Raw genomic sequence first — 22,004 nt, forward strand, 5'->3', positions numbered from 1 at the left:
GGAGTGACGCGTCCATATGGACGACCTCCCGTTGAGCTGGATGGGAACCCAGTGGAACTCCCTGTGTAATGTAGCGACTCTTCCGCCACTGAGAGAGAGACACCAGGCATTGAGAAGACACGCGCAGGCACCTGCGCCTGTGATTGTGTTGCTCGGGATTCAGGTGTAGGCTGTTCAGCCACATCTGTAACGGACGAAGAGACAGAAGGCCCAGAGGAACTACTGTTGACGCCGCCACCAATTTCCCTAAAAAGCGTAGGTAGAGGACATAGGGAGGGGCTCCCCCGTGCTGGAACTGCCGGAGCATGTCCAGAATATCCTGAACTTGCTGAGGTGAGGGGTATGCGTTCATGGTTTGGGAATCCAAAACCATCCCGAGAACAATGGTCACCTGTGTAGGGACCAAGCTGCTCTTCTCCATGTTGACACGCAAGCCTAGAGAGGCTGCATGGTTGAGCACAACTTGTGTGTCCCGAATGGCTTCCTCGCGAGACAGGGCGCATATCAGCCAATCGTCCAGATAAGGCAATATTTTGAGCCCCCGAACTTGCAGGGGGGACAGAGCTGCAGCAATGCATCTCAAGGAGACTGGGAGAATCCGAAGGGAAGGACTCGGAACTGATAATGCCTCCCTTGAAAAGCAAACTGAAGGAACCGACAAAGTTGAGGTGCAATTGGAACATGAAAATAAGCGTCCTTCAAATCGATCATCGTGAACCAGTCCCCTGGTGATATTGCCTGGAGGACCTGCGGGACACGCAGCATTCTGAACTGAAGAACTTTTAAAAACGCGTTCAGACCTCGAAGGTCTAGAACTGGGCGCAAGTCGCCCGTTTTCTTTGGGACGAGGAAATATCTCGAGTAAAAACCCCTAGATCCAGCAGGGGGTCCACTGGCACAATAGCACCCTTGACCATTAAGGTGCCTATCTCTGCCGACAGTGATTGTGCCCTGACCGGGTCGCGAATGATGGTAAATCTGACCCGGCCATGAACGGGAGGCCAGCGGCGGAACTGAATGTGGTACCCCTTCGGATAGTGTGGCATGTACACAAACGTGCCTCAACTGCATACCCCCCGTCCTCTGGAGGACTTGGGGGGGTCGCTGGTATAACTGCCCAGACCGCAAAGGGCACAAGGCAACACTAACTGTTGCCTTGTGTGATTCGCCTAGGTGGTTCGCTTTAGGGCCTTCAGAGCAGCAGACCCAAACAGCTCCCCAGGAACTACCTGCACACTCCGTAATGTTCGTCAACTAGACTCTGAAAGCGGGGACTGCGCCAGCCAAACTTGGCGTTGAGTCTGCACAAGGGTGGACATTAACTCACTCAGTGCCATTGACGAGATATCCCGTCATTTCAAATCTAAACGCTCAACACCATTGACGAGAAACTCGTCATTTGCGTTTTTTCACGGGGATTACTAGAACACACCCTGGCGGAGGTCGCTCATCAATATCTATGCTGTGGGGTTTTGTAGTGACCAACTGTGTCCAGAAGATGGCAGTAGTGCACCTTTAGATGAGAGATTAGCCACAGATGCTACCCGCCAAAGGAGGAAGAAGCAGGAAAAGAACTGAGATAATGGCGCTATGAAGTGATATTGTGACGTATCCGGCAGCTCACAGCACCACATACTAACACAGAACATGTGTTTTTTTTGATGAAAGTAGAGGCTTCAATATTTCAGAATCTGGTGTCAGATTCCAGATAGTCATAGTAGAAAATATTCTGTGTATTCTTTAAAATCAGTCAAAATGCTCAAAAACGGCTGGCACTAAGGGGGGTAGAAAATCTGAGAATGGCTGGCACTGAATGAGTTAAACGCCCCAGCTCCCTTGACATTAGGGCAAACGCCTGTAGGGACGCATCCATCAAGCCCTGTGTGGGCTGGTCGACAGCACCACCCTCCAGTGATGCCGCAATACCCAACATGAGGTGAGAGAGAGAGTTCCCAATACGCCCCGTGCGTGCACCCATGTCGTACGCCTTACACAACAGGTCATCTGTTATCCGGCACTGTGGCCTTGGGCACCTCGCATTTGGTCGCAGGGTTTCCTCTGGATGTACAATAAGGGATGCAATAGCTGATTCGACTACCGGCATCTGTCCCAGGCCAAACTTATTGGCATCTTGCATTGCTGCTAATGCTCACCCATCCCTTGTGCTCAGTGCAAACGCCTTAGTATCCGTCCAATACACATGTAGCTCCTTCACATATTCCTCTGAACGAGGAAACGCAAAAGACGTAGCGGTCAGTTGGCGCCGAAAGAACCCGCTGGACTGGGCCTGTTGTGCATGTGGCACATCCAACCCTAAGCGAGTGAGGGAGGTCTTAATGGCCACAGAGTTGTCTCCCATGCCAGGAGAGCCCGTAGAATTATGAGAACTGGACTCTGAGGCTCAAGAGCTCAGCACATCATGTTCCTCCCGAAACTGGGTATCAGACGCGGCCACGGACATCACATCCTCCTGAGAGGCCACTTTGTGTCCCTGTGCAACCGCCACATTGTGTCCCACGTTGGATTGAAGGATTTGGAGCAGAGCCTTCATTTGTGCCAGGTCCAATGTGAGGTTGTCCACCTTCCTCTGCTTCTTCCTCGGACGAGACTGGGTCTTCGAGGGAGTGCGTTTGTTTGTGTCCTTCAGTTACCCCAGTAGAGGTGGTGCAACAATCCGGAAGGTCCTCGAATGCAGCCAGGCGATCAATGTTCACAGAATGTGGCATCACCATGCAATTAGGGCAGGTAGTGCTGGTGAGGGCATCCCGCAGATGGTCCACACCAATGCAGGAGGGGCACAAATCATGGCCATACTCCGGTTGGAGCGAGGCCAAGCAGAGTCTGCAGCACCGCTGTTCCAACATGGTACCGTACAGACAATCGGGCGAGCTGGAGTCAGGTCGAGAAGAAAATGCCACTAGTGACTCTAGAATGTTTGAGCACGGGGCCACAACCGGGGTCGAGCAGAGAACGCCACTTGCGAGTTGTGACAGGCTCACAGATAACATGCCTGTAGTTTTTTTTTAAATTTTTTTATATATATATATATATATATAATATATATATATATTTTTTTAAACAAAGTAAGTAGCACATGACAAAGGTGGGCTATATTAACACAAAACTACCGAAAGCAAAAACCAACGGCGAAAAACAACAATAAACAACTCACCAGTTGATGAACAATACACACAATGGTGATGAAGAAAAGCTGAGAACGCTGCTTGTGCAGCCCTTGGAGGGCGAGAAAACTTGCAGCTCTGACCTTACTAGTCTCAGGGCCACCAGCAACAAACAGCACAGCCAAGTTGGTGGAGTTTGCTCACACGCTCACAAACCACACACATCCTACCTGCGCGCGAGAAGGTGAAAAGGGACTGAGCTTCCGGTGTAACGTGACTATATAGACTCGCGTGAGCCACCGGGAGGTCACATGTGACTTTGTTGTCATTTAATTCTCGACCTGCGTATGCGCAAGGATGATCATCCAGTGCTTTATGCACCGCCTCTGGCGGTCAGAAGGGATGAAATAGAACTTGCTAGCAGTCAATAAAAACATGCTAGTAGTCGATGAAAACATAATAGCGGTCGATGTAAAAATGCTCGCAGTCGATGAAAAAACATGTTAGCAGTCGATGAAAAAACATGTTAGCAGTCATGGAAATGCACTTGCCGTCCATGTGCTCATGCTAGCTAACATTAATCTACATGGTGAATGACTTTCCATCACATTGCAGGTTACAATTAGCAACAGCAGCTAAACTTGGGTTGTTAGTTCATACATTCATGGAAATTAGACATTCAATGCAAAATTGACAATAGATCGTCAGCACTTCACCATTTCATCACTTGGACCTGAAACACTTTATACAAACACTATATATCCAACATTGCGCTGGACTGTTCAAATTTTTAAAAGCCTGTCCATATTTCGGCACAGCCTTACGCCGGATGCTCATTTGTCCTTCTAACTGAAACAATCTCTATTGTCTATTTTATTTAATTGTATATAATGAATAAATAATAGGCCTTAATTAAAAAAAGTAAACCATAAATAAACATGGTCCTGGTTTCATTTACATAGAAATAAGTGAGAAAAGGATCAAAACAACGAAAGGAGAGTTAACCGCTGTAGAAGTTGTGCTACCAGGTTGGCTTTAGAGTTTCTGAAGGAGGTGTTGCAGGCTAGATTTTTGTGGAGTTTTGACAGTTTATGTGTATAATTACTAGTTCTATCTGGCAACACAGGGCGGACTGGACTGTTTCATGTGTGAAGTACAGTACTTCAAACAAACCCCAATCACCAAAATAACTTCGCTAGTCAATTTAAGGGGTTGGAAATGCTAAATGAGTCCCCTGTTTTGATAGCTTTAGTAACATGGGCTACAAACCTGAGCTAATATTAAGCTCTAGTTAAATAAATCTATTCCTATTGTGTCCTAATGTATGAAGCTTTTACTTTGAGTTCTTGGCCTGAAAACACGTTATAGCATGTTTTTAGGCTACTTAAAAATATTGGACCTGAGACACTGACTATGCTCTGTATGAAACGCTACACTAAAACTAAAATATTTGAAGTCATGATTTGTTGAATTTTTAATATATGACGTTTGATACAGTATCGCAACTATCTTTTACTCCTAGTGTTGTTTTATGTCCTAAACCTGGTCCTACTTGTTGTGTTATCAAAATGGCCACCCTTTATACGAATAAGTAAAGCATCTCAGCAAAGAACACCTGATTTTCTCTAGCTCTGCTTCTTCCCCGCTGCTTCAAAGCCATCGTTAGATTAAAGAGAGCTGCCTTTTTCTTTTCTTTTTTCTCGGTGCTACAATGCAGCATAGCAAAAAGCTTGATATGCTGCTTTCACTTGTTGAAATCGATGAGAAGAAATGCAGGTTTATTAAAGTCTATTTGGGGCAAATTCTATGACATACTGTCATACAGTCATATTCAGCTGAATTTCAATCATCATTTCCTAAAATAACTGAAAAAGAACATATAGTCTATGTCCAATTCTGAAGAGAATGCTATACTTCAGTTTGACACAAAACAAACACTTATTAAACCCATTTCCAGCATCCTGAGGCTTTTATTACCATTACCATACAAATGCATTTAAGTCTGTATAAAAGCAATGAAGTGTCCACGTCTACATTTATGTAAGTGTGTCTGAGTGGGAAGCTAAATCAAAGAGTGTAGGCTAATGTAGGTGCAGTCCAATTTCCATTTGCTTTAAATGGATTTCACAGCTGAGGCGCTCTCCATTAGAAGAATTCAACTTTCACTTTACTGGGTTTTACATAGTGTCCTATAGTATTCTCTATACTAGGCATGAAGGGTTGTAAGATGTGGGTTGTTTGGTCATTTAAACTGACGCTTTTTAATCTCCAACAAAAACAACCTAGCTGGAAACATGAACTGTTTCTTGGCATTTCGTGTAGGCAGACCATACTGAGTCTGACCCGTTCTGTCTGTGGTGTCTTTTAATGCAGGGGTTCTCAACCTTGGAGTCGCAAGACTCTGGGAAAGGGTCGCTAGATGTCTTCAAAAAAATAAGAATATTTTCAAAACATTTTGATATTTGCTTATTCATTTTAAACCATTTTTATGCAACTAAACCAAACTGGCCATATTTTAACCTATTTTCCTCACTTTTTCTTGCCATATTTTTGCTCCTTTTTTTTTTTTTTTTAAAGGATTTTCTGGGCTCTCGTGGCCTTTATATGACAGTTGCTTGACAGGAAAGGGATCAGAAAGAGCAGGGAATGACACGCAGCAAAGGGTCCCAGGCCGGGAATCGAACCTGGACCGGCTGCAGGTGAGGAACTACAGCCTCCGTACATGGGCGCTCAACCCACTGAGCTACACACCACCCCAGTTTTGCTCCTTTTAATGCATTGCTGCTACATTACTACCATTTCAATGCATTTTTTGCACAATTTTCCCACTTCCAAGACACCACTTTTCCCACCTAATGTCACATATGTTGACCCATTATTGTCAGTTTGAACCTCTTTTCACCATATGTCATGCCCATTATTTGCCCGTTTAAACTAATTGTCATAATATTGACACTTTGAACCTTTTAACCACTTTTTCTGTCTGTTTTTGGCCACTCTAATGTGCAACTTTTAACCAATTTCTTTGGTTTTTAAAATCCCATTTCACCACCTTTTTCACCATTTTTGATCACTTTGAATTTTATTTCTGATTAAGACAAGGATTTACATCTTTAGGATGACTATATTTATTCTACGGCCCAAATAATAATAAACTTCCTGGATAACATCAATAGAACATCATTTTGCTGACTTTATGAATGTGCCCCAAAAAGCTCTCCCCTTATTCCCCCCTGTTTTAATGTATTATAACATATCTTATACAGTCTAATCAACAAGGCTACTAACTTCTCAATGCACAGAATTCAGCCCTTTAAACCTGATGCTTCCCAGTATTTGACTTGTCATAAACTCTAGTTTTTCCACAGCTTTTTTTTCACTCTATTGCAGCTTTCCCACTATTCACTATAGATCTATACATTGGACCGTCTTCAGCTCACAGGGTAACCCCCACTCCTTCAGCTTGACACTCTGAACCTCCAATGGATCCATTTATGTATGGTAAAACATCCCAGGGGAGGACTACTTCACTTGTATGCCTTTTCTTACTACACCATATCACCTCAGCCTCATCGATACCATCTTGTCTCTGTCATCGCAACCATATTTTCCTTATTCTTGGGTCTTTATTTGAAAGACATCCTGCTTCATCTTGTTTTCTCACCTGGTCATTTATATTTCGATTAGCATTGCAAATGTATAAATATGATTTAATCGTATTTAGCTTTTATGTTCTTTTTATCTATCATACCCATGTGCTACATTTAGCTAATTAGTCATAAGAATTATTACTATTATAATATTTTTATCCAAAGGGTGGGACTTTGTGTGAATCATAATGCACTATAAAACAATACACATTTTTTTTGGACGCAGTGTCCTTCATTATTCTCTCTGTGGCAGCTAACTTAAAAAAAAAAGATACCATTAAAGTGACATATCTGTCAAACTTTTCAAAGAAACATTAAAATGTCTGAGAATGTCAAACAATATTTTTAAGTTTTATGCACTGTATCGCTATGAAAATTCATGATGTGAATCTGTTAAGGATGTGACTTTATGTGATACTATTTCAGGCAATAAATGCTACAGTGGCTGCATCAACCATACATTTATCAGCATGATATGAAATTTACAACCCACGAGCCTGTCACGCATTTATCAACTAATTCATAAAAAAATGTAAGTGTTTTCTTTCCCAAGACAGCAATATGAAACTTTTCTCTTGTCATTTGATGCTAATGTTGGTAGGGTTCGCAACTCTTCTACACAGTCTGAAGATAGTGGCTTTTTGGCATGGACCCACAAGGGAATGGTTCTGTTGTTCTTCCTAGGCCTGTTTTCTTCAGCTGGTCTGATTTCCTGGTTATAATCAGTAACTATATGATAGGATTGACTGGGAGTCTGTAAATAAAATGGGCATAATCAATTATACATGATCGTATCTAAATTAATAAATTCACCTAAAACGAGTCTGTTTGACTTTTACAGTTTTCATTTGATCACACATTCCTAGTAAGCGGATCATCTCCCTGTGTACATTTAGTTAATTAATTCTACTTTCTCTCAGATTGCCTTGCAGAGTTAGGACATCTGATTACCATTACTGCACTTTTAGCACCACCTGAGTAGTTCCAAAGTGCTCACACACACACACACACACACACACACACACACACACACACACACACACACACACACACACACACACACACACACACACACACACACACAAGTGGTAGCAGAGTGACCATGCTAAGCTAAGCCGTTATTCTCAGTGACCCTCATGCAGCTACCAGAGCCTTAGTTGCGTCATTTGGTAATAATTGCATTCACTCTCCTTTATCACTCTCAGCCACCTTAGCGGAACAGTTTCTAGCTTTGTGAGGCCACCATTATGTTTGGGGCCCCCAGTTTGCCAAACTCCAAATCCATTAGGTGATCTTTGAACTGCAGTTACTCTTTACCAGTTAAACAGGCTAAAGTCATGACAAACTCTCTTTAAAATTAATCATTTTAAGTCGAGCAACTCAATCGAAGACAGTGAGTAGAGAGTAGTGATCAGTTTTTTCCAGTAACAATGGCTCTAGTGGTATTAGTGTTCAACCACAGTGATACCTCCAAGCATTAAATATTACAATATTTGTTTACAAACACTAGTATAAGAATTGGAGAAATAAATTGAGCTCCCTCTGTCCTTGTGTCTATCTTTAAGTTAAACAGAGCACATGTCCAATGGTGTATCCTTAAGGCTCAAACATACTCGGGCGGACACCGGCAAAGCTGAGTCCACTAGGCCAAATAAATGCGAAGCTCAGATTTTACTACCACAAGGACTTCTCCGTGTAGTTTGTGTCACACAAAACACTGCTCGGCATTGTATCGACTCGCATTAAATGTAACACCGACCTGTATTTCACCCGCCTGGTGAAACAGAGCAGGAGAGATGAACACAAGCTTAGAGGAGAGGCTGGCAGACGAGCTACGACAGTAGCGACACCTTTAAAACACGTCCCAGGAGTACAAGGACTACAGAGAAGCGCTAAGAATCATGGGACATGTAGGATTTTAATGGAAACTACTACGCGGCAGTGCACCCGGGTATGTAAACTCTGAGGAGAGTGGACAGTCCACGCAGTCTGTTATGTACAGGGTCCGCACGAGTATGTTTGAGCCTTTACTGTGCCCAGTGTCGTCTGAGATAAGCTTCAGCACCTCATGACATGAATCTAAAAGTTATTTCCATTAGTATTGCTGATACTCTTGTATCTTTCCAGCTTTAAACTTCCAATTTGACTAATCTCCGCACAGCGAATTTAAGCAATGTCTTTTGGTCATGGTATTGTGCTTTGTTGAGTAATTGAAATCCAAGCCTATTTCTGTTTAAGCTAGCTCAATGCCACTGGTGTGTAATACATCATCATTCAAATACATTCAATTATCTCTGCCATGCACATTGGGATTAACCATTGCAGTAACAAATTATTTTCCAATTTCTATGCCACTTCTGACACAGAGAAGGAACTGCTTAGTTATTATACGGCTAGCCTTGTGAAAAGAGGGTGCAGTGCTTACCTGATTTAATATCATGCACACCAACTGTGGTAATAGGGATGCAAGTCTCTCATTAATTCTTCAGTTCAGTGTGCTGGGGACACACAAAGCTGACTGACAAGTAAAGAAGAGACTTCAGCAGCGTCTCCCTCAATGCTTTGAAATGGGAGTATAGTTCAGCTTTGATGCCGATGACTAAATGGACACGCACACCCCCATTCACATGCACACACATCACCATGCACCCACTGTCAGTCAGTTAGTCATCACAGTATGAAAACATGAATACCTTAAAATGCAGTGACGGGATAAACTACGGCTTGCAGAACATTAAATCTCAGAATGCTTTAGGATGTTCTGTGCATATATGCATATCCAGAGATGAGACGGGGGAGGGAATTGTCAAGTTATGTATAAAAGAAAAGAAAAAAGAAAGAAAATATGACCCGATTATTGACAAATACAAGTTATTTTTCTCGAATTAAACTGAATACACAGTACCAGAGGTGAACAGTAACTAATTATATTTACTCAGGTTACTGTAATCAAATAGATTTTTTGTGCTTGTACTTTTACTTGAGTGTTGTCAAGTTATGTACTCCTGAAGGCTTGTGTAGAATCATTGTTGGTGATTTGGTAAATGTGTAACATACACACAGCATTTGTAAGAAAGTGGTATTAATCATTGAATAATACAAGGATATCAAGATGGATTCCAGGCTACATGAAGGCATGCTGATGGTTATTACAGGACTAGCAAATGTTGAAGAATTGGGGGGTTAAATACCCACCTCTGGACTCTGAACTGTAGGTGACAGAGTCAGACTGAAGAACAAGGGAATCAAATAGTCTTTAGCCTTTGGAGCAGTCTGCTGTAAATGAAGCAGAGAATCACGATTGTGCTTTTCTCTTCCTTTTTCAGCATCTTTATCTTGTACTCACATCAGCCCAAGTCTTGTCTTGATTGGTCCAGGGTAAGCTTGAGGTTGGAGATTTCCTCCATCTGGATTTTAAGGATGGAATCTGTTTCCATTTTCCTATTCAGACTCATTGTTCACTCCTCTTGTCATTGTTTTTTTCTGCTCATGTGTGACCACAAGGCTGTGGCAAAAATGAGCAAGTGTGAAGGATTTTACACTGGACAACACCCTTGTACCTGCCAATATGCAGGCAAGACATCCTAAATTGTCAACATCAGGAATAAACTGAACATCTATTGTTTTGGTTAAAGAGTGACTAAACCCCAAAATCATTTTTTTCTGCTGAAACCAAATGTATTTAGGTATGAAGTAATGTTGTTGATTGATTATTGTATAACACTTGACAAAAATGTTTTAAAAATGTAATTGAGTCACTGCTCTCTATGGGTTGCAAATGTAATGAAATCTTCCATTGACATAATCCAGACAAACACACATATAATAAACGCCAGTGAAAATAGAATGAAATAGAAATATCACATTTTTCTTTTTGCCAAAATCTTTTTTATTACAAACTTCACCATTAACAAATGCTGAGCTCAAACCTTTTGAAAGCAACAATAAACAATTTTACTCAAAGCCTGTTGAAAGGTATTTTTTCCAAGGCTAACCATTTAATGTAAAACATTTAATTGTTGAAATGTAAAAAATAATTTACAATAAATACAAATAAACAATATAAATAGAGATTTGTTTGACATTCAACATATTTCATACTATATTACTTCAAAGTAAGAATCAAGTGTCAGTAGAAATTAGATGCCAGTGATTTCACATATGTGAGAAGTGAGACCATGGGTGCACGCTGTCCTTCATAGACCTAGCATGTATGCCACCACCCCCACCATTCCACAATAATTATACATATCGCCCTTCCATTCCAAAATAAATAAAATCGTATAAATATTCGAATCCACCAATGTCCCTCACACATTTCTTACACCTCGAAAATGTTTATAGTTTAACAGCCATATAGTTATGACTTTTCCTCTCTGTGTATAATTGGAAGGAGAAAGATGGATTCACACCTGCACGTTTGGTTAACCAATCAATGTTACTATGCGGTGGGTAATAAAATGACCTTTCCATTGTGATCTACTGGTCAATTACGATATATAAAATGAACACCACTGATTCAGACAACAATTTGAGGCAAATGTCAGGCAAAACCACTGTTACTGAAATAAACCAACAAATGAGCTTCTTAAATGGCATTAGAATCATTTCTATACTTTGAAAATGAGGACTGTACTTATCGTACCTAACAATCAAACTGGCCATCACCTGGCATTGATGGTATTAGTTGTACAAAGATAACCAAGATACAATACAATGTTCATAGTCAATAACAATTCATCGTAGAAATCCCGCTTACAAAAGTTACTGGTTTAACAAAGTGTTAAAAATATTGTACTTTCCTCATTAAAAAAAAAGCCACTTGGAACGAGGCAAGAGAAGTTGCTTCAACTCCATTGTTCACATAGATACATATTTAACACGCACTTAATGTGTTAGCTCACCAGTCTTCTGTTTAAACCAACCTGCTACCTAAAGCCATTGTTCAAGTGTATAAGAGAGTTTCAGATGCTGAGGTTAGCTGATTGAAACATTGTTCAAGTGGTAGTAACAAAGTTACCTAAGGAGTGCTACAATAATCATCAGATAAATGCTTTAAAATGAGCTTTTTGAAACCAAGCAGTAGTTGCCTTAATCTGAGCCACCAGATATGAAAGTGTTCATTGATGGAGTTTTGTGTGTCTGCTAAACAGTTGTGACGGATAGGAAGGCATTGTGTACTTTGGAGCCCTCTGGGACTCTGGCTCCGTGACTCATCAGCTCCTGGATGGTCATCCAATTATCCAAAATCTTTTTATTTCTTTTCTTCATCATCTTTTTGTGACTAAGCTCTAAGATGTTGATCTCCTTCCTGCCCTCAGCGCCACTCGCTGGCCCCTCTTTTAGACACTCAAGCCGACTCTTCTGCATGAACTCCCTCCTCTTTCTCTGCTCTCTGGCCCGTGCTAAGTGTTGCTTCCTCTCCTCTTTGCTCCAGTAGCGACCCATCTTCATCTCACTCATAGCGTCGTCATCTGTTGTCATGCCTCCACTCCTCTCCTCTCTGATCCTGAGCGCTCGCTCCCTCAGTATACGATCCCGAGCAGGCCTTCGAGCAACGTAGCGTGTTCCATCTGCTCGAACTTTGACCTTCCATTCCAGGCGGGGCTCGCCAGGACGACCACTCTGGAGCATAGGATCCCGACATACGCTGAGGAGACTGAGCTGGCTCTGGGAATACTCCAAGGATGAGTGCTGTTGTAGAAGTTGCATGTAGCTCTGGAACACAAAAACACTTTTCAGTACAAATCTTAAGGGTATGGTGGTAGACGGACCTTACATTTTCTGCTCCTCTTGGAGGTACATACCTGGAATTGTCTTGATCCTCTTTGGCCATAATATGGAGTAGTCTGGTAAGGGGAAACATAAGGAAGTCCTCTGCTGGAGTCTCTAGTTCTTCCTTTTTTCTCACACCTCTCATCGTCCGCAGGCAATGCTGGGTCTGACTCTGATCGAGAAGGGTTGCTCTGATCTGGACTGCTGGAAATAACAGGGCCTGGATCTGCTGGTCTGCATCGGATGCTGGTGCCAGGGGGCTTGGGTATGGGAATTGGACTGGAAGACGTGGACGAAGCCAGTCTGAGGTTTTTCTGGTTGGTGATGCTGATGCGTCTCTGTAGAGAGTGATCAGGAGATCTCTCCATACCCAGTGGTGTTGACCTTGCACTCTCTGCTGTGTTGTAGGCACTGGAACTGTTATTTTCACGCATTTTGTCACTGTCCGACCGCTCCGGATACTCATGGATGTCGGCTAGCCTGCCATACCGCTTATGACCATCTTTGGGACTCCTTCCAGGCGAACAAGGTGTGGACAAGGAATGTTCATTCTGATGGGACTGGCGAAGCTGGTGGGCCTGCATAATGCTCTGGCACTCGAGCTCAATGCTGCGCAGTTCATCGTTTAACATTCTCAACTCCTGTTCCATCCCGCCCTCACTTTCTACTTCATCCATATTGTCCTCCTCCCGATCCCCTGACTCTGTGAGTTTACACTCTATGCTGTGTCTAATGGAATACACCCCACATTCACCACCATTTCTGATTTGACACTTTAACTCCAGGAGTTGCTGGAAGCGATTTTCCAAACCTAAAACTCCTCCACCACTATTTCGAATACTCATTACCCCTTCATGGCCTTGGTTGGTGGACAGGGATTTTGCACTGCTGTTTTCCTGTGTCCCAACAGCTCCTCGCCACCGATCCCTCAGGCAGTGAGCTGGGCTCCTCCTATGGAGTTTGACCAACAAGGGTTGGTGTTCAGGACTGTCTGTACTTCGTCCAAACCCACTGTCCTGATTGTTGGAGGAACAGGTGGCTGTGTCTGTTGTCATGTCTTCGTCACCTAGAAACTAGTGGAAGAGAAGAAATGAGATCTATTTCATAAAGGTTGTCTCATTTGTTTTAAAGACCAAAAACTAGAGGTGTAATGTTTGTTGTGATAAATTCTTGCAATCAAGGCAGTGTAACATTCACATGGTCCTTTGACCCATGCTCAGCTTAACCAAAACTCTGCCCTCAACATTTTTTTCTGCAAATATTGTAATGATGTTTATATGTCTGCTCTTTTGACATCGTCTGCCTGCTGAACAGATGATTTTTGTCAAGCTTTGACTTAATATACCCAACTCGCAGGCTTACCTCATCTTCTTCACCAAAGTTTTGCTCCCTCAGCTTCCGCTTTTCCTCCAGCATCTCCACCTTCAACTGTTCCACAAGCTCTTGTTGCTCCTCATCCAGCCATACACTGTCTTCCTCCAGCTGAAATCACAAACTCATGTTAGAAAACTCTTTTCCTCTGGTTTTCTATCTCCGTGTGGGTGCACGCGTGTCTGAGACCAACAATACCACTGACGGAAAGGCATCTTGTAGGCAGCATGTTTTCTTTGTTATGTTGTTGCTTGTCAAGATAGGGCAAGTAGGTGTGTGCGTGTGTGTGTGTGTGTTTACCTGTGTGTCTGGCCTTGTCACAAGCAGAATTATGCTTCGTGCTTCTTCACTTGATAACAAGGCAACGGCTTTCTCCCTGTCTTGCACTTCACAGCCATTTATCTATATATAGGACACAAATATAGGTGTCATGTTAATAGTGGCATAGGTAACAGTGGAAGGTTTAGTGATGTTATAAGTTATTGGATTAATACAGTTTCTAGTCACACAAACTTATCTATTCACACTTCAACAAAGGCAAAGCTGTAAGGCAATTTTTCTGTTCTTCCCTTATGGAAACTTAAGCCTCAGTGTTCTACTCAAGGAATCTTAGAGCAGTTGGAATACATTATTGCCTGTTGGCAACAGGTTTTCCAGGCCTTTCAGTAAAAAGATGATTCAGTGCTTCACCGAAGCTGCAGATCTCCTGATATCACACGTCTAATGATCCAAATTTTCTCCTTTCACCAGACTTAGTTCAGCATTTTTTTTTTTGAAACCTCTTATGTATCATCAATTAGCTTTGTTACTATCTGCCAACACCTTGTCCAACATTGCACACCCAAAGGAATAGGGCAGGGATGACACCCCTCTGGTGAAAGGTTGGCAATTGCAAGCGCGTATAGTCCGACTGCTCTCACTTCACCATCGAGACATACAATTAACTGTTCTCTGACAGGCAGCGTTCATCTTTTCCTCACTAGAGTAATGGGGCTGTCAGACGAAGATAATAGGGCCTGGAATACAGCTGGGCCTGCTACCCACTATCATTCATAGAACAGCAGAACAGAAACACTATCTTGAGACAAGGCAGGGCAGTATACAAAAAATATGAAGAGGAGGAGGTAATGTTGGTACACTCCTCTTCAGACAGAGGACATCAATATTTTTAATATGGTCCTTATCTTTAAATGTCATACACATAGCAATCACATTGTTAACTTTGGCATGTTAAAAACTCACTTAGCAACAAAACATGACAATATGTACATTTTCTAACATAATAAGTAACCTTGAAGCCATTATAAATGCATCTATTGCATAGGATAAGTGCAAGCACGTATCCTACCACACTAAATATTGATGTTTTTGTGTCGCATTTCCCTGTTAAAGATGCGATTAAGTGAATGAACAGACGTATATTGTCACTGCAACCCCCCGCCACCACCTCCAACAAACAAGAACACTCAAATCTCCCTAACAATCTACCCTTCGGGCAGGAGAAATAAAATGTGAACACTAATAACTAAAGCTTTGGAGGCAAATATATCTGAAAGCAATCAGGACATCTTACAGACTGAGTGGCTCTGCAGGCTTTAATGGACTGCTAGCTAAAGCCCATCATGGGGGAGACTCTAGAGGTGAAACTGGTGAGCGGAAATATGAATAGATGCACACAACAAGTAAATGTCACATGATTGAGCTCTTATGGGTGTAAAGTGATTACATATGAGGCATAAAACCTGCGACATACAAGGGATGTTTACCATAGAGCAGACATAGGAAACTGGCAGTCCGGGGGCCACATGTGGCCCTCAGTTGAATTTTAGTACACAAATGCACAAAGTACACAAGAACACTTAAAAAAATAGACAAAATGATTGACAACAGCAAAGACAGACACAACAACCACCTAAACAAATTAGATGACTACAAAAACAGAGTAGCTCCAAAGACACACAGACTGTTAACAAAATTACACAAAATGAGAGGAAAATACAAAAAACAACAACAACAAATGACCCCAAAATCGACAACAAAAATGCAGAAAAATACACCCAATTACACCAAGAACACCAAAATGAAAAAAAAAACACAAAAATTCCAAAAATACACAAAATGATTCATAAAACAGACACACAAAAAGTAACCCCAAAGATGCACAAATCGACAACAAAAATGCAGAAAAATACACCCAATTACACCAAGAACACCAAAATGAAAAAAAAACACAAAAATTCCAAAAATACACAAAATGATTCATAAAACAGACACACAAAAAGTAACCCCAAAGATGCACAAATCGACAACAAAAATGCAGAAAATGACAGAAAAATACACACAATTACACAGAGACAAAAAAAAAAAAAAATACAAAACCCTTTTTGTTAATGCTGACATGAATATTGAACATGTGGCCCTCGGATCAGATACAATCACGTTTGTGGCCCCCGCTGTGATAGAGTTTCCCATCCCTGCTATATAAGTATAAAAGTCTAACACTTTCTATCATGTCTACATGTTTGGCTGCTCTTGTGTGCAGAACTTTAATGTTCTATTTTTAATGTAGGTGTAATTTATGGTGAAAATGGAGCTTCCTCACAATCTTGAACACCATACGTGTTTCCACATAATGAAAGAAAGAAGCTGGGGAGCAGAGAGTGGATTCCTGCAGATGATGTACTGCCTTTCGTAACCGCAACTAAGGACTTTAATTTCCCTTTTAAAACGAGGTGATTAAATATACATATTATTGCACGGACTGGAGGCATGTGCTGCCTGGATGTTCCCCAGTAGAAGCCAAAGGGTCTACTTTGTCAATTGTTTTAGGAAAAATACAAATTATGGTATTTTCTGAGCAAATTTGAGAAGATTCTGTTATTTTAACATAATGTGTCCAGTCTAAGAAAGTATATTTGGGAAAAATGGTTGTATTTCATCACCTGTAGAATACGATCTCCTTCCCTGATGTGTCCATTTCTCGCTGCTATGCTGTTTGGCTCCACCTGCACAAAAAAGACATGGGAATTGATGTTGACAGCTTGTCATTATGCAAAAAAAAAAATCTAATGTCAGGATGTTTTTACAGCTGCTGTGAGTAGAACTACCAGTAGTCAGCTTCAGAACAAAATGAAAGATGCTTACCTTCCTGCCTGGAAAAGAAGCATCTTTCATTTTGTTTTGAAGGTGACTAGCTGAACAATCACGCTAATCATTACAATAATCAACATGTGAGCGACTTAGCTATGGTGTGAGATAGCGTGAAGTCATGAGGATGAATAAACACATTTTTTAGATGCATCCCAGTGGATGTGCATACTAGGATATGCATGAGTACAGCACTCAAAGGCTCTACAATCATTCTGTAAAACTTTTTTGTTCTTGCATTAAAGATCAAAAGACTCATGTGGGAACTCGGTGGAAAACGAGGTAAAACGAGATGCATTTCCCTAGAAGCACCAATCTGCTCCATACATGCATTTTAATGAGCCGGATTAGCATTTTCATCCTTTTATTAGACATACAAAAATAGATGTGCTTTATCAGCGGGAGACCCTTTCCCCAATCTTTTAAGGTTTGGCAGGTGCAGATGTTGTCAACATTTTTTGTGTCTGGTTCAAGAGAAACAAGTGAAAAAACAAGTGACATCGCACTAGTTGGCAGGATGTGTCTGTAATCCTGTTATTAATGTCGTTCTGGTGGCAGGATCATCCTCGAGGAAGCCTGAGCTTTCACTGGCGTCTCTTTGTGTTCACTCATATAATTTTTATAGTTCTGTATGGAAATGCTCTGAAAGCTCATAATTAAGGTTAGTCTGGCAGTGTGAGAGAATGTATTTCAATTCTTCTCTGTCGTTGGTATTTTATCAGCCATAATTCCTGCAGTGTGTAGAAATACACTGGTGATATGTGTCTGCTTTGCTCTTTACGTTTGGTAAATGGGTTTCAATGAATGTGCAATCTATCACATTGTGAGGAAATGCTGGATCTCTGCTCAGAGCTAATTACAAGCTTCAATTAAAACATGTTAAAGGAGGAGGAATGTTAATAGCTTTTTAGAGCTGACTTCTTCTTTGGCGATGCGTGTCTCACTCTGAGGTTTTTGACTAGCAAACATGTCAGTCCTTCCTAACTCGGATCCACTTATTTTCTGCTTCAGTGTAAGCGCAAGGTTGTATGTGATTCCTTATTGCTGCAAATAAAACCAACTTCACCTAAATAAATCACCCATTTTATCATGAGCCAGTCCTTACAACTTTACGTTGTAGGCGTAGGCAGAGTTTGAGTGAAGCAATGCTTCCCCTGTCCCCGCAAACTCTGCATATGGTTGTTGGGAAAGTGTCTAGATATACGTTAAATGTAGCCATAGCCCCCGGGACTATGGGTACGTTTCCGGACCTTTTCTACATAAGCGTAGTGTGCATTTGTTTTCACCGTGTCAGGATGGCCGAGTGGTCTAAGGTGCAGCACTCAACGATTCTTCTTCTACTAATGTAGGTTCGAATCCCACTTTTGACATATAATTTTTTTTTTTTTTTTTGGTAAAGGATTTTTTTGGCTCTAGTGGCCTTTATATGACAGTTGCTTGACAGGAGGGGGGTGAGAGAGAGCAGGGAATGACACGCAGGAAAGGGTCCCAGGCCGGGAATCGAACCTGGACCCGCTGCAGGTGAGGAACTACAGCCTCCGTACATGGGGCGGGCGCTCAAACCACTGAGCTACACACCGCCCCATATAATTTTTTTTTAACATATTTAACACGTTAAATTTCACTTTTAAAAATACATATCTGACAAAAATAAACAGTTTATGGTATTTTATGGGTTAGGGTTTGGGTAAGGGATAGGGTTAGGGATGGGATAGGGGTAAGGTTAGGTAAGGGAATGTGTTTTCTCGATGAGACCCCCCGGAGGGATTCAGGAACCCCCCCCCCCCCAATTTAGTAGGGAATCAAAGGCAGGCACGGGCCTATGCTTGTTATTCGTGTTCCTCTCTTCCTTGTGGCACTGATCAAACAGGTTTTGTGAGTTTGTATCAGTATAATGCAGTGTTGTAAATATGGGACAAGGCCCAGAGTGGGGGGATGGTTGCACCCTCTCCATTCATGTGTCATCTGGTATGGTATGAGGGTTCACAGAACTGTTAGCCGTTGGGTTAGGGATAAGGCTAAAATAAAAGGGTTAGCAGGGTAGCTAAAAATAAATATGAGCTAAAATACAACTGGCAGAACTTTAAGTCATGTGGTATACCTATCACGTGACCTAAACTGGCCAATGAGGGGCGCTGCGTATGCATGTATTATTACCCACAACTGGCCGTGGCTATGGATACGTTAGCCACGGGGGTTGTGGGTAATAATAAAATGAGTATTTTGATACAGTAAATCTTTGACAGTCTTTTTCTTACCTGGCTGACATATATTCCGATGTCCTCCTCATCGTCCGTCCTGTAGCACAAAGTCAGACCAAGCTTTTCCTGACTGTTTTGCCGACACAGCTCCACTTCCTGTTGTAAACACACAAAAAACCCAAACCGTCAATTAATTTCTTATTACCGGTAATAGCGATTGAATGGAAAATTATCATTATTTAATTAGTATTTACCTTCTAGTTAAATTGTTGTCAGATCATTTATACAAATAGATTTTTGTGTGGGGGCACCATATAGCATAATTGTATATTGTAATTTATAAGGAGGTAAAATTTACACCTGCTTTTATAGCATTATGTCAAAAGTACTTAATGGATTTTGTCAAAATTTTAACCAAATATAGACCTTTTGCAATGGAAGCTTCCATCATTTTTTGGAGGGTGTCTGTATCAGTTAAAACAATCAGAAAAACCTCCTCAGAAAAATATCTCCTCTTGGGTGACATTTCAAAAAAATCATATCTCTGTTCGTAATTGACCAATCTAAATTTGACTCACTTATACTTATATAGGACACTATTCAAATCTGTGCACGCACACAGCTCAAGAGCGAGTCGTTTTGTTTTTTAACATTATTTATTCATTTTCCAGAGGCCAACCATCGATTCAACTCCTCAGCATCCATTTGTGCATTTTGCTCATGCGTTTCAAAACACATCACCTGATTACTAATTTAAAATGATAGAAAGTAAGACTGAAACTGGCCGGGCCTGTTGGGTCTTCAGCTCTACCTCCATTACCCCAACGAGTTAAATTTGGATCGGATCCGAATTGCTATTTAAAAAAAAAAAAAAAATGTTGGTGTCCATACATTTGGACCTACTGTATCGTTATTAATTGGGTTATAAATTTCTTCCAAGCCTTTAAAGTGTGAATGATAATGGTACCATTATCAGGATCACTGATGCAGATAACTGCCAATATCTGGCGAAGAGGATATTGGATGCTTGGCGAAGGTTTGCGCTCTCTGAGAGCTCATTTATCCTTTTGTTGTGGAAAAAAAAGTCCTGTGGTGCAAAAAAGCTTAAAAGCCACTAATTTAAAGTGTGGTTAGACAAAGACAATTATCTCTTCTGAGACAAAGAATCATTTCGATGTGTGGCAGCACTAAGACTTTGCTGTACATGTTTTAGAAAGCTGGTACCAGGTTTTGGTAGCTTTTGAGAACAAAAGGTAATGAGCGCATAACGGTATAATCATTCAAAACACCAGAAACATTCTGTTTTATCTAGGAGCAAAGTAATCTAAGGTCCTGAATATCTACCACTGTTGTATGACAAACAAAGATAAAATGTTACTAATTTCTCTTATTTCATGAATTTGAAAATAAATTCCACCAACTCTGTTGTGTGGCCATTAATAAGTGATTCTGATTCAGATTTTTTTAGTCAGAGATGCAAATGGTACTGATCTGTATATCCTACTCAAGTAGAAGTACTGTTACTTGATTGAAATTGTACTCAAGTACAAGTAAGTCATACATACAATACTCAAATACAAGTAAAAAGTAGCTCAATTAAGTACTCAAAGTAAAAGTTACTACCATAGTTCCTTTCACCCCCGACATCTCATGTATAAACTTAAAAAGGAAGAGACAATCTTGCACAATTGGAACATAATTTATTATCAACAAAAGGCATCTGTATAAAATAAAAGGTTTGTCAAAATGCACAATTCTTCTTTTTAATTAAATAACACCAATGAATTCAATTCAAAATAAAACCAATTCTCAGGCTCTAATTTATGAGCTCTGAAACTCAAAACAGTCTGGTTGGTCGGCTACGATGTGATGCATTTGATTGTTGTCTGGTCATTTCATTTATTGTAGTTTCACATTGACCACGGTTACATGATGTTTTTTTTAAATTCAGAATTATTTATTCCGAATTAAATCATTCGGAATTGAAGTGTTCTGCTTCGTCTTTACATGGAAATAGTAATTCCCGAACTGAGGTTTACATGGAAAACTGGTTTATTCGGCTTTAGATAATTCCGCTGTAGGTCTGGGTGTTGGGAAGGCTCTGATTGGACAGGGGGACAACATGACATATCGGGAGAACCACACAACAAACCTTTTATTGTCGGCTGTAACACAGAAGACTACATGAGAACTGTTTTCACCTTTATTTTGATTGTAGTTTTGAAGCAATAGCTCGAAAATAACGCACTGAAGAGAGATATGAACTAATCACCATTAAAAAAGCCCAGTAAAACTCCAGACAACAATAAAGAGTTGCTTCCTGGTAAAGATAGTAGCTCTATCAACCGTTACAATGATTAACTTGGTGATATTACAGCCTGTGCAGCAGTACGGGAACGGATTTACTCCGCCTCCGGGTCTTAGTATCACCCGTCCGATGCAGCCGTTCCATTTGGTGATCTCCGTGTGTCCATGTTTATGTCTCTTTTCATTATATCCATGTCTTTTGAGACTCTTTTTAAATAGTGTCGGCTCTATTCCGGGCTGCCATGTTGAATTATGTCGTCACAAACGCGTCATCGTCGCAAGTCGCACATGCGCAAAATGACTGGAATTAACTTAAAGTGGCTTTAAGTGTTGTTAACTGTTTGCAAGAAAGAGGAATTATTTAATTCGGAATTAAAAACGGAATAAACCAGCCACCTAATTCGGAATTGAATTTAATTTGGAATTAAATT

At 41.1% G+C, this 22,004-nt stretch overlaps 1 protein-coding gene across 1 annotated transcript in view; it reads right to left on the reverse strand.

The window, feature by feature from the left end:
• Positions 1-10,706: 10,706 nt before the first annotated feature.
• The window catches only part of pdzrn4 (PDZ domain containing ring finger 4), a 48,930-nt gene continuing 37,632 nt past the window's right edge, over positions 10,707-22,004 (reverse strand). Inside the window, exons 5-10 of the mRNA XM_028451502.1 lie at positions 19,324-19,422; positions 16,861-16,923; positions 14,219-14,320; positions 13,910-14,029; positions 12,580-13,620; positions 10,707-12,490 (exon numbers count right to left, since the gene is read on the reverse strand). Coding sequence (XP_028307303.1) covers positions 11,918-12,490; positions 12,580-13,620; positions 13,910-14,029; positions 14,219-14,320; positions 16,861-16,923; positions 19,324-19,422 — 1,998 coding nt within the window. The 3' untranslated portion in view covers positions 10,707-11,917. The remainder of the gene's footprint in view (positions 12,491-12,579; positions 13,621-13,909; positions 14,030-14,218; positions 14,321-16,860; positions 16,924-19,323; positions 19,423-22,004) is intronic.

The sequence above is a fragment of the Gouania willdenowi genome, chromosome 6, assembly GCF_900634775.1.
Source record: "Gouania willdenowi chromosome 6, fGouWil2.1, whole genome shotgun sequence".
Taxonomy (NCBI): domain Eukaryota; kingdom Metazoa; phylum Chordata; class Actinopteri; order Blenniiformes; family Gobiesocidae; genus Gouania; species Gouania willdenowi.